At 35.0% G+C, this 14,189-nt stretch overlaps 1 protein-coding gene across 1 annotated transcript in view; it reads right to left on the reverse strand.

Annotated features, from left to right (window-relative positions):
* Positions 1–3,081: 3,081 nt before the first annotated feature.
* celf2 (cugbp, Elav-like family member 2) overlaps positions 3,082–14,189 on the reverse strand; it is a 533,587-nt gene continuing 522,479 nt past the window's right edge. Inside the window, exons 13-15 of the mRNA XM_039761305.1 lie at positions 9,086–9,229; positions 6,924–7,095; positions 3,082–5,691 (exon numbers count right to left, since the gene is read on the reverse strand). Of these exons, the coding sequence (XP_039617239.1) occupies positions 6,968–7,095; positions 9,086–9,229 (272 nt within the window). The 3' untranslated portion in view covers positions 3,082–5,691; positions 6,924–6,967. The remainder of the gene's footprint in view (positions 5,692–6,923; positions 7,096–9,085; positions 9,230–14,189) is intronic.

The following is a 14,189-nucleotide window of genomic DNA, read 5'->3' on the forward strand; positions in this document are numbered from 1 at the left end:
TACAATAATTACTGCCACTTAGCAAAACAAAGACTAAAGGTAGGGCCATGTGATTTTAAAGACACAGCCAATTAAGAGTAGGCTATTAATATTAACTTTGTTTGCCCCATGCTTCAGACATTAATTTATAAAAATAATATTTATGGGGATGTGGAATTTGTAAATTATATATCATTTATTTATCCTCTAACCTACAATGACACTTTCAAAATATATATATGAAAATATATATTGTAAATGTGAAAGAAAACAGAACACAGTAAAAGTAGTGATCTACAACAGAGATGAACAACAGAAGTATTTAGCAGATCAGCAGTACAGTCGATTCCTGATAAGTGAATAACCAGGCAGCCACAATGGATTTATTCACTTATCAGGAATGGTTTTACTAATCATCTTCATGAATAAAAAAGTGGTTAACAATTTGGTATGTCAATACTACATGGGCAGGCTGTTTCAAACATGTCAAAAAATAATTTTAACGTTAATCACAGTTGTCACTTGTCTATGGCAGATATGCTTTGAATAATAAATAACAGTAAAATGTTAAAGAAAATATGTCTAATGTGAATCTGTTTAAGAATCAAGGAAAACTGTGTAATAAAAAAATTAATAACTCATGTATTATACAATCATTTTGCATGTTGCAAAATCAAAATAAAGTTTTGATAATTTTTTCCACCTTTCTATGGGATCATAAATTTAGTTTATTACTAATTTTTTACCTTTAGGAAATGTTGTCCAGTTACATTTCTATAACTGTATAAATAGGATTATGATGAAACATTTTGGCTTAACTGCCTGTGAAGCGCAGAGCTAAAGCCAAAGTGTTTGTGCAGCAGAATAGAAGACAAGCGCTGCAATGAAAGATTTCTGGAAGCCAAACACGTTTTAATATTCAGTCATTTTTTGATGACTCCTTGTGAAGGGAGAGGTTTTGAGAGCAAGGGTTATATTTCAAGTTATTCACTAAGATGGAATCGACTGTAACTTTTATACACAACACTTAAGAGAAACAGAGACGTGGAACATCAAAGGTGTGTAGATGTGTTACAACGTCAGACAATCACCAACAATACAACACGCAAAGAGAGAGACAAGTATTAGGAAAAATGATTTAATATTGGAGACAGGAGCAAAAAACTGCATCACACAATAACATACGTTACAAAAATAAGTCTGACTGTTTCAACTACACGGTTATGTTCACAATGAAGACAGGAGAATCAGAAAAAACTTTTGTTCTAAACAGCTAAAAGCAAACCCCTAATTATTTCTGTTGTTAAACTAATACATTTATCCACTGAAGGTGACTAAATACGTCTAATCCTAATTACCTTATAATGTAGCTGCACAACACATAATAAAAGTGAAACTTACCGCTTTGAATTTTTTTGTTTTAGACAAACTTCTATTAGTATGTTGAAGAAAAAAGGGAAAACAAAAAGAGAACAAAAAAAAAAAAAAAAAAAAAGAAACAAAAACAAAGCAAGCCAAAGTTCTTCTAAAAAAGTTTTAAAAAACGAAACCCAATTTTCCTCCATCCAAACAGAAATCAAACTCGGAATCAGTCACAATTTGGCCCACAACAGTAAGCCACAGAAATTTCCAATATTTTTTTTCCTTTAATCTCCAGTATAAAAAGTTCCACTGGTACAAAATGCATAAGTACAATCAGTTGTAGAAATAGGAAAGCCCGCTTTGTTTGACTTAAAATCCATCAATTAACAGAATCCAATGCATTTTAAAAACAGAAACCACACTGAAAACGTTCTTACAGTTTCCACTGAAATGCATTAACTTTGGCTTTTCTCAAGACAATACTTAAAACTATTAAAATTCTTATAATCCTAAACAAAATTATATTAATCTACAGACAACAGCGTTTACAACACAGAAAAAAAAAACACAAATACATTTTTTCCATCTGACATTAGCCAAAAATGCAATGAAACTACAGTTTTGTTGTTAAAAAGCACTTCAGATAGATTAAAAAAAACAAAACAAAAAAACAAACAAACAAAACCCTTAACAGAACAGTGAAATGATCTGAATAGAAGAAACCAGGAGCTGTAACCCCTAAGGTGAGAAATCTCTTTAATATTCCTTTGAGGACTCCATAATTATTGTGCTTTACAGTATGTAAAACTATCTACAAAATAAATATTTTCAAAGATTCAAGGAGGCTTGAATTTGGCATTCTTGAATCAACTGTGCTTACTAAACTCTAAATCTTTCAATAGATTAAAGGCGTTGTGCTTTCTCATGAACAAAATAGCATGCCAGCTGGTTAAACATACCAGTGCCTTCCTTTGTAGACTACTTGGAACTGTATTAATTCAGGAAAATAAAATCAATGGCAGTGTCACACATACAGTAAATACATTTTATTACATACATATACTTTATTTAAACCACAATATGAAGGAGGCACCACCAACACTGACATGGTTCCTAGCTGGCCTATTATTCCTGCTCTTTGAAAAGGCAACGACAGGTGAGACAAAAATATATCATGATGCAAAAGCAACATGTAGCCCCAATAAGATTGGGGAGCAAGAATCACAGGTTAATGAATACTGAAAGTGTTCTCATCCTTCTCCTCCATCATGAGGAGGCCTGCACCAAATGGAAGGACATCAGAGTAAGGAGGATATAGGGAAAGGAACTTGAATGAGTGATAAGTGCTAGACATGTGAGAAATTAAATATAGATATTTATACAAAGCACTAGAGCACATGGGAAAATCAATTATTTTGGAATGATAAACAATTCTGTTTAACACATACAGTACACTGTGCATAAAGTACAAAAATATTTTCCATACTTGACAGTAAAATTTATTTCTTGCATACTGTATAATTGCCATGAAGAGTTCAGGGAGGCATTTTAAATGCTACTGCTCTTTGGAATAACACTAACATTAACATTTTGCAGAAAGCTGGTATGAGTACAAAAGCAGTCCTCAAAGGAGAATGGAAAGAGATTGTAGGTCAGCAAGTCAAACTCCTCTGTAAAATTTATTACAGTAACAATCAGATAAAGAAAAACCAAGTCCAAGCTAGTTATCTGCTTAATAAGTTTTTTTTTTTTTTTAATTACTACAAGGTTTGATGGTCATGGTGTTGGCAGTTCTGCAAACTCTCAGTAATGTGTACTGTATATGGCACTTTCTGAAAGAGTAAAACATTTTGCACACACTATGTATTCTACACATCTAGACAGCAGAAGAATTTCTGTAGAAGGTGCCTTTGGCTAAGCAAGTGTTAAAATAAAAAAAATAAAAAAAACAAACAAAAAACTTGTTTTTTTATCTTCCCTTGCTTCATACCAACTATTGCTGCACATTACTGTACATCGAACCTTGCCAAAGCACACACACATAAAACAATACAGACTAATGCAAGCCCATTTTAGGATTTACTGATACTTTGCTCAAAGTGTTTCAGTAGAAAATTTAAGGATGAAATGTAATGTGATAAAGAAGGGCAACCAGCAGCACTTAAGAAGGTTGTGCAACTAGGTCTACCCCATCTTTTTTGGGTAAACTTTGTTTTGCACAGAAAGACATTTTTTTGAAAGTCAATATTCACAAATAATGAAGATCTTTACTGTTCTTAAATTGCTACTTAACTTGTTTTTAATTGTGCCAATTAGACTAATTCTATACTGTGAACAAGGCTTCATGTCTTGCACATTTTATAAATGCTGATTGTGTCCCTGAAGAACATAATCAGATATTAATATCTCCCTTAAGTCCTGGACAAAAGGAAAGGTAATTAAGCTGAAGTAATTCTCAGAGCTATACTGACACCGTTGTGTTTTTATAGTCAAAAGGCTTATACTCACATTTAATGAGAAAAAAAAAAATACTCCTTACCCTACCCCGTGGTTTGACTTAAAAAGCAGCTATTAGCAAGGAAGAGTATACACAATTCAGCTTCAAGTCAGACAGGGTATATGGTATTTTTTAAATTATAATTATGGATGAATTTTTTACATTGCAGCACTTTCTTGTTTAAAAATGGTAATGTATGGGAAGGACTTTAATGGGCTGAAGGAAGACATTAAATGCAAACAAGAGGTTTTTTAGAAGGGGTGGGATAACACTCAACTTTAAATGTGGGGTGTATAGACTTAGGACTGTCTAGACAGATGGACGTGAAATTCTTTAGGCAGAGTATCAGTACAAATACAAAGAACAATTCCTTCTCAAAAGACTTTGAATATAATATGAGGCAGCAGAGACTCTCACCTTTAGAGGGCGTTTTGAACATTATAAATAAAAAATAAATTGTGAGGTTTGCTTTCACAGCACTGATGAGAGATGTTAAAAAAGTGAAACATGGGCACTTTTACATCTTACAAAAAGCAAAAAGGGAAATAACAAACATTAACAATTTCAGGCAACAAGACCACAGAATAGCAAGTTAACAAACTTTTTTTAAATCTATATATTTTCTTAAATATGAGGGATTCATACAAAACACGTAAGTAATAAAATACCCATGTTATCAAATAACTTTTCACAAGAAACACATTTAAGCTCTAGGCAGGAAGTACCCTTGGAATTTGGCACTAAATTCCATTGATTAGTTTTCTTCAAAAGAAAAAAAAAATCACATTTTGCTGAACAATAAAACACATCTATATCGTTTTCCACAATAGAAAAAAAAAAAAAAATGACATCAATGCTTCACAAGCAAACACAAAAACTGGAATATTTTCCCCACAAAATTTTAGCAAATAGGACTTGTTTAATAATACAAAAAAAAAAAAAAAAATGAGAAAAAAATTAAAAACAAACAAAAAAAAAAAAATAATAAAGGCTTCTATTGTTCAAGTAAACCGATCTTTAATCTTGTCTTTAAAAACATGAAACATTTAAGACCTTAAGACTCGTGATGATACCACAACTTAATCCACAACGAGCACCAACGTTAACACGGTTTACGGTTACTTTTTTCTCTATACATTTAAACAGTATAAAATATAGGTCATTTCATGTGCATTTAACCACGGATTGTCTAACTGTGAATCAGTTCAGCAAAAGGTGACACAAGTAGGTAGCATTTTCCCCCAAAACAGGGCAAATCTTTTTTTCCTTAAACTATTCTAGAAAAAGTGGTTCTATATATAGATTTAATGAGAAAGTGAGCCACTTAAAATGGCCTTATCAAAAAACTTTACACTGCCTGAAAAATGTAAAAACTATTACAGAGCTCTAAGAGAGATTCTATATTTATCAGACAGTTTTTTCAAACTGTTCGGAAGTAGTCTGTTTAACTTAGAAACCGACATTCCGTGCTCCTGGACACATATTGCTATTAGTACCAGCAACCAGGCAGAATGCCAATCCCTGTAAAATACTTTCAAGTTTGCATTAATGAAAAAGAAAATAAAAACATTTTGCCACAGGTTTTTTTTTTTTTTCTATTTTTTTGTTTCATTTAAGTTTCAGTCTTGTATGAATGCAGCTATGCTTTCACAATGACTTCCCAATATTCATAGCTAGATGAGGTCACATGCAAATTCATAGGTCAAACTAGGTCAAAGGTCAGTAGGAGGACCAAGTTATGATGTGAGGTCAGAAAGACATCAGAAACAATGACGGGACGATGAAACTTTTTGTTTTTTTTGACGCCACAGGGACATGCTAGGCAAACGATGAACTAACGGGCATGAAGATGTCTAGGGGAAAAAAACAAGGAAGAGTAAAAAGTTACACAGAGTCTATGCAGCAGAAACAAAATCACTTCCATGGGCACAGAAAAAAACAATGCAAATCACAGGTCATTAGAAGTTATGGATTTTTTTTTATATAATTTGCATTTTTTATAAAGATTATATTTACAACACACATTTAAACACTCCAAAATAATCCAGCAATAGCATGTTTTGCAAGTGATGGATTTATTTTGGGAGAAAACTAGAAATGCTGATAAACAAATATAAAACAGAACAAAAAAGTCACATAACTAAAAATAACTAATAATGGAAAATACAAACAAAATAACCACACATACACATACAAGACAAAGAACAATAGGCAGGAAGCATGGCTACTACAGATTTGGGGCTCAGTAGTGATAGGGGAAAAATAACTCCATTCTTGGCACAGGTTTGAAATTCTATAAGACTACTTCACAAGGTTCTAGCTAGTAAAAGGAGAACTGATCTTTAGGTATCCAATAAATTAACAATAGGCAATAAATAAATTCCGTTTCTTCTGAGGCAGTAAAAATTTTTGTATAAAAATAGAACTGCTTTTTTACAAATAAAATTTACAGGCCTGTGGCTCTCTTTACTTTGAACTTATCTTTCAAGAATCATCAAGTATTTTCAGCTTTATATTTTCCTGTAACACTTAAGCTTTAAACACAGATTTCAGAAGGTGTTATGTTTACAATATCCCATTCCAACAAAGACCAATGTGATCTGACTCAAATAATGTCAAGTCTACCTAATTAATGAAATAAAAGTCTTCTTAAAGTAAATTCATTGGAAAGACGTTGCAGAATAATGTGTTAGTGCTTCTGTTGGCATTGATTACAGGATAGGCCACCACAAAATTAACCCATAATCAGCCAGTGCCATTAAATATATTAGATTGGGTCCATAAAGCAGCCTGATTCCCTGTAAAGGGCATGAGTGGCACCAGTAGTTAGAGTTAAATTGCACATATATTTTATCAGAAGTCCTTAAGACATCAGTCAGTCTTAGGGTAATGGTGTGAAAGATTTTGTTTTCAAAAAGAAAAAAAAAACTGCACAACTGAACAAATATTAATAGGAAAAGGTACTCAATGCAATAATTATGAAAAATGATGGGAATGGAAGCGTTTATGCACTTAAAAATAAAGTTGTCATCATGTTCCTCCTCAGCCTCTGTATTGAGACAGGCTTGGCTCATTGGGGACTTACCCTATCAAAGCTAACAAAAGAGCGGTAAACATCTAGTGCTAAGATCAGTAAGGTTTGCTGTCATTCTTGGAGCGTTTTAGCTGAACCTTCAAACGCTTCATGCCGATCTGGAAGCCGTTCATCGCCTGAATGGCTGCCTGTGCAGAGACTGGATTGTCGTAGCTAACAAAACCTAAAAAGATTAATAACAATAAAGTCAAACAAATTCTTAATTATTAAAAGGTACATATGACATAAAGTAAAAACTTTTTTTTAAAATAAAAAAATGGTAACAGGTCCAAAATTTGCAAAAGAAGAAATAAAATGATTAATCATATGATAACCTGCAAGACATTGATCAACATCTGGTATTCTACTAGGAAAACAGGAAGTAACTTCAGAGGATGTGTTACATATTGTGTGCCAAAAATTTCTATAAGGGCTAAAGTAGCACAAAACTGTGGCAACATGTGGCAGACTTTAAGCAGACTGAAGGCTAGACTGCATAGTAAACAACTTATATCATGTAAATAGGTTCCTAATAAGTCTACATTTTTCTGAGTGTTTTTACTTTTGGGAGTATGAAAGGAACACCTAAGAAAAGTGACAACCTCCTGTGGGTTTTTGAGCAATACCAACCATGAAAGTTGTCTTCTGGTGCCTACATTTTATCGTTTGGAATATTCTGAAGACAGAACCAGTAATAAATTCTGGAAGTGGGCTTTTCATACAAACCCCAAGTGATCTATCATGCTACCCTTTAGATAAGTGTAACCCATCAAAACACTCTATCAGTGCAATAAACTTTAGATCAAAAGGAGTGCTGTGTCAGTTTCATATACAGAATTTGACAGTATAATGTGATGGGCAAGACATCTCAACTGAAAGACTGGTCTAGAGGACTGTGCTGTGTCTCTTGGAATTTTTGCCTTTCCAATCTGTACATTAGTTTGATTAGACAGGTAATGGAGCTTAGTGACACTTTAAAGTTTTGACTCTTACTGCAATTTTTTCTTACCTTATGTTTTTACTGTGATATACTTTTTTAATAAAAATTATTTATTGCTTTTCTAAAAGAAATGTTTAACATCCAAAAAATCTACCCAATACATTATTAAAATGAACTGATTTACACAACAGAAAAACAATGCAATATGCAAAAATCTTTTTCAAGTGCACGTCAGCAACTTTATAATCCCCTGAAGTGATTACAATTGCTTGAAATGCACCAAACCAGATACAATCAATTAGTAAATCATTCAAGACAAGCTTGGAAGGCTGAGATTTACATAAAGCTGAGAAACTTGACCTAGATTTAGAGCTTGGTCTTAACAAAAGTGAGGCAAATTCACTATGCTTGATATATTGGAAGACTGCCAATATTCATATTTCTGAGTGGGATTTCAAACCTTTTTAAAGACAATAATGCCACAACACCACAGATGATTCACAAAAGTGGAAAATTCAAAATCAGTCTACTAAAAGTAAGCCATCCATTCTAAATGCTGCCACCTCATGGACTAGAAGATGATCAAATTGGCAATGATTTTTTTATTTTAAACTGTAATGGTGACAGGCATAGATAACATATGAAGGGCTGCATATCACATTTTTAAGGAAATATCTAGCTTTAGGATAAGATTTCTTTAACATTATTATTGTTTTTTGATAATTAATATAGGACAGTATACCTGTTCACAATACTTTTCATTTTAGATTATGACTGTCGGAGATTTAAGACATACTGTATATCAAGAAATGTCTAATTCACTACTTTTCACTGTATATTAATCTGATGCTGGAAAACTGAAAATGGCAAGACATATCTGCAGCTTTATCCAGATTTATTAGGCAATTTTCCAAATAATCTCAATATAACTAAAAATAACCTGTTTAAATAATGATTAGACATTTTAACTCTGTTTCATAAAGGTGAATGAGTATTATTTTCCGAAGAAATTCTGAAGTAGCATCACTATAGGTATATTATTTAAGTTGACATGCATATCAGAGCTAAATAGTTTTACATTGCATATGACAGTAGTTTTGTCTATTTCTTATATCTGCTGGTAAAATGACAACCTGCATGATGTTGATCAACATCTGGTATCCTATTAGGAAAACAGAATGTAATTTCAGAGTATGTGTTGCATAATGTGTGCTAAATTTTCTACATAACCTACCAAAGCACTTGCTCAGATTGGTCTGTTTGTCAATGAAGACTTTAGCAGAAACAACATTTCCAAAAGGCATGAACATCTGTAAAATGTCTTGGTCTCCAAATTCTTGGGGAAGGTGGTAAATAAACAGATTTGCACCTTCTGGGCCTGCAAAGATTAAAATACAAAAACAGTGACTAGATATGCAAAAATCTCCACTTTAGGAGCTAAACATGCCTTTCATTTATTGTACTTAAATATATCTACTGCAAAAAAGGAGAAGACACAACATGCTCTCTCGAGATGCTGAAAGACAAATGTTAAAAAGCATCTCCTTTGTGTAGCAAAATTTAACGTTTATTAAAACAGGAAGACATATTTACATTAAGCACAGTGCGTGCACAGTGTCTCAAAAGCAACATACTAAGCCAAGGATCACAAAGAATGCATATTGGTCTTCATGAGTGTCATATTCCTGTCTATAGCAGTAGCATATCTTAGCTTAGGTACTCTACATTAAAATGAAAGACTCAAATCTGTCCTGGTGGTTTTACATTACTTTAGACATTGTTAAGTGACATTTTGAGCATACCATACAGCTAACAGCCTATTTCTATTAGTAGGTGTATAGCTTCTATTGCTCTCAATTCAATCACCCAATTTCTGTTCCATAGGAGCAAGCAGCTTTTCCATTTCACATGCAGACTACTCTGCAGAGCTCAGCTGTAGCTTGGAGCCATTATCACTATAAACTTCAGATTCACTTCTTCTGAACTTGAGTTGATTGTGTAAAACAGGTCACAATGTCTACAAATAAAAACTGTTTGCTTGTTTATGTCATGTCTTTTGGAAGATGTATATGAACACTCTGGTCCATTTAAAGACTCACTTGCCGCAATAGGCAATACCTGTCTTCAAACATGTGAAGCTTGCAAAGTGTCACAGTGTCCCAACAAGTATGAGGGAATGATAGTGCCACATACGTTCTAGCATCTGGAAGCATACAAAGACTTGTAGCTGCAAGCTACAAAAGGATTAACAACTGTATGTAACACTAAAGACCAGCCATGAACAAGACATTTTGAAGATTCTTTGCATTCCCTTCAATGTCATTGTTTTCAGCACACAAAGCAACCTACATTTAGTATAAAATAATCTCTCTAACTCATTCCGTCTTCTCCTGCTGACAAGAAGTTAAAATGAATAGACTGGATACTAAGTTTTAATTACTAATTCAAATGACAGTTCTATTTGTGTGTGAAAATGCATTTTTTCTCTTAAGCATTCTTATAGTAAATTAACAGGATAACAGAAATACACTCATGTATTACTGGACCTTTTCTATTTTTCTAATGCTATTTATCTGCAGAAAATTTGTGCTAATTCTATCCTGGGGAACTATGAATGTTGCCTTTAGCAATTTTGTACAACTATAAAAACTTACCATGAAATTTACTCTTAACAAGAATGAAAAATGACGGTATGGTAATTTCTAATGACTTACCAAAAATAAATTAATAATATATAATTAAAATGTATTTTTTTATCAAGTATGCAGACAATGAAATATCCATACCAACATTACTTAACAGAACCATCATTCAACTCTGCAGTTTGTACACAATGAAAGAATGAAATATTTATAAATTTCAAGCATGTTGCTTGCTATTTCAGTTTCATATTCACACATTCCAAAACCAAAATGTCATTATGAAGTTGATGCATCAGGCAAAACACAAATATATGATTTTCATGGCAAGCATTTGAGCATCTTTCACATTTGGATTGCAATGCCTGGCAAAAATGTAAGGAATTAAAGGGGTGCTTCCCTCTTACCACACACTGCATTCATTGGCAACACAAACCATTTTCATATCTGCTGTCTGGATGCGTACATTTAGGGAAAAGGTTTTCATAAAGTGCACTGAAAATCTTCTTGCTATAGCACATTATACTTTTTAATATTATAAAAGGCATATTTCACAAGGTCCAAGTCTAAGTTTCCTTAGCTGTCCTTTTTCACACTTGGATAAGAAAAAACAAAGTCTTTTATTTTCATCACTTCCAGACAACACATCCTTAATGAAAATCATGCATTAACATCTCATAATTCGAGAAACAAAATAATTATTGCTAAACAATGAAGTAGTGAAATAATATAGGAGATGGTGTTATGGACTGTCATCTTTTTTCCCCAACTCAGTGGGAAGAAGTGGGTTGAGTTTAATGACATGTAACATAGGTTTTGATGTTGATGGGGTATTGTGGGCACAAGCCATTTCTTTTTATGTACAGTCATATGAAAATGTTTGGGAGCCCCTCTAAGCCGGCATTATAATTTACTGTACTTTCAACAAAATAGATCACAGTGGTATGTCTTTCATTTCCTAGGAACATCTGAGTATTGGGGTGCTTTCCGAACAAAGATTTTTAGTGAAGTAGTATTTAGTTGTATGAAGTTAAATCAAAAGTGAAAAACTGGCTGTGCAAAAATTTGGGTACCCTTGTAATTTTGCTGAATTGAATGCATGTAACTGCTCAATACTGATTACTTGCAACACCAAATTGGTTGGATCAGCTCATTAAGCCTTGACCTTCATAGACAAGTGTGTCCAATCATGAGAAAAGGTATTTAAGGTGGTCAATTACAAGTTGTGCTTCCCTTTGACTCTTTGGGATCCTCAAAGCAACTCTCAAAATATCTGAAAACAAAGATTGTTCAGTATCATGGTTTAGGGGAAGGCTACAAAAAGCTATCTCGGAGGTTTCAACTGTAAGGAATTGAATCAGGAAATGGAAGGCCACAGGCACAGTTGCTGTTAAAACACAGGTCCGGCAGGCCAAGAAAAATACAGGAGCGGCATATGCGCAAGATTGGGAGAATGGTTATAGACAACCCACAGATCACCTCTAAAGACCTGCAAGAACATCTTGCTGCAGATGGAGTATCTGTACATCGTTCTACAATTCGGCGCAATTTGCACAAAGAACATCTGTATGGCAGGGTGATGAGAAAGAAGCCCTTTCTGCACTCATGCCACAAACAGAGTCGCTTGTTGTATGCAAATGCTCATTTAAACAAGCCAGATTCATTTTGGAACAAAGTGCTTTGGACTAATGAGACAAAAATTGAGTTATCTGGTCATAACAAAAAGCGCTTTGCATGGCGGAAGAACAACACTGCATTCCAAGAAAAACACCTGCTACCTACTGTCAAATTTGGTAGAGGTTCCATTATGCTGTGGGGCTGTGTGCCTAGTTCAGGGACTGGGGCCTTTGTTAAAGTTGAGGGTCGGATGAATTCAACCCAATATCAACAAATTCTTCAGGAGTTTTTAAGGAGAGATGGCAGAGTTTTTCACCAGATTGTTTAATGGAATCTTGGAAAGTGAGAAGATGCCTGAGGAGTGGAGAAGAAGTGTACTGGTGCTGATATTTAAGAATAAGGGGGATGTGCAGGACTGAAGTAACTACAGGGCAATAAAATTGATGAGCCACAGCACGAAGTTATGGGAAAGAGTAACTAGGTTAAGAAGTGAGGTAATGATTAGTCAGCAGCAGTATGGTTTCATGCCAAGAAAAAGCGCCACAGATGCAATGTTTGCTCTGAGGATGTTGATGGAGAAGTTTAGAAAAGGCCAGAAGGAGTTGCATTGTGTCTTTGTGGACCTGGAGAAAGCATATGACAGGGTGCCTCGAGAGGAACTGTGGTATTGTATGAGGAAGTCGGGAGTGGCAGAGAAGTACATAAGTGTTGTAGAGGATATGTATGAGGGAAGTGTGACAGTGGTGAGGTCTGTGGTGGGAGCGACGGATGCATTCAACGCGGAGGTGGGATTACATCAGGGATCGGCTCTGAGCCCTTATTTGCAATGGTGATGGACAGGTTGACAGATGAGATTAAACAGGAGTCCCCGTGGACTATGTTTGCTGATGACACTGTGATCTGTAGCGATAGTAGGGAGCAGGTTGAGGAGACCCTGGAGAGGTGGAGATATGCTCCAGAGAGGAGAGGAATGAAGGTCAGTAAGAACAAGACAGAATACATGTGTGTAAATGAGAGGGAAGTCAGTGAAATAGTGAGGATGCAGGGAGTAGAGTTGGCAAATGTGGATAAGTTTAAATACTTGGGATCATAGTACAGAGTAATGGGGATTGTGGAAGACAGGTGAAAAAGAGAGTGCAGGCATGGTGGAATGGGTCGAGAAGAGTGTCAGGAGTAATTTGTGACAGACGGGTATCAGCAAGAGTGAAAGGGAAAGTCTAAAGGACGGTAGTGAGACCAGCTGTGTTATATGGGCTGGAGACGGTGGCACTGACCAGAAAGCAGGAGACAGAGCTGGAGGTAGCAGAGTTAAAGATGCTAAGATTTGCACTGGGTGTGAAAAGGATGGATAGGATTAGAAATTTGTAAATTACAGGGTCAGATCAAGTTGGACGGTTGGGAGACAAAGTCAGAGAAGCGACATTGCGTTGGTTTGGACATGTGCAGAGGAGAGATGCTGTGTATATTGGGAGAAGGATGCCAAGGATAGAACTGCCAGGGAAGAGGAAAAAAGGAAGGCCTAAGCGAAGGTTTATGGATGTGGTGAGAAAGGACATGCAGGTGATGGGTGTGACAGAACAAGATGCAGAGGACAGAAAGATATGGAAGAAGATGATCCGCTGTGGCAACCCCTAATAGGAGCAGCCGAAAGAAGAAAAAGAAAGAATCAAAAAATTCTTCAGGATAATGTTCAAGCATCAGTCACAAAGTTGAGGTTACGCAGGGGTTGGATATTGCAACAAGACAAAGACCAAAAGACAGTTCGAAATCTACAAAGGCATTCATGCAGAGGAGAAGTACAATGTTCTGGAATGGCCGTCACAGTCCTGACTTGAATATCATCGAAAATCTATGGGATGATTTGAAGCAGGCTGTCCATGCTCGGCAGCTATCAAATTTAACTGGAGAGATTTTGTATGGAAGAATGGTCAAAATACCTCCCTCCAGAATTCAGACACTCATCAAAGGATATAGGAGGCATCTAGAGGCTGCTTTTTTGCAAAAGGAGCCTCAACTAAGTATTGATGTAACATCTCTGTTGGGGTGCCCAAATTTATGCACCTGTCTATTTTTATTATGATG

The sequence above is a fragment of the Polypterus senegalus genome, chromosome 8 (assembly GCF_016835505.1).
Source record: "Polypterus senegalus isolate Bchr_013 chromosome 8, ASM1683550v1, whole genome shotgun sequence".
Classification (NCBI taxonomy): domain Eukaryota; kingdom Metazoa; phylum Chordata; class Cladistia; order Polypteriformes; family Polypteridae; genus Polypterus; species Polypterus senegalus.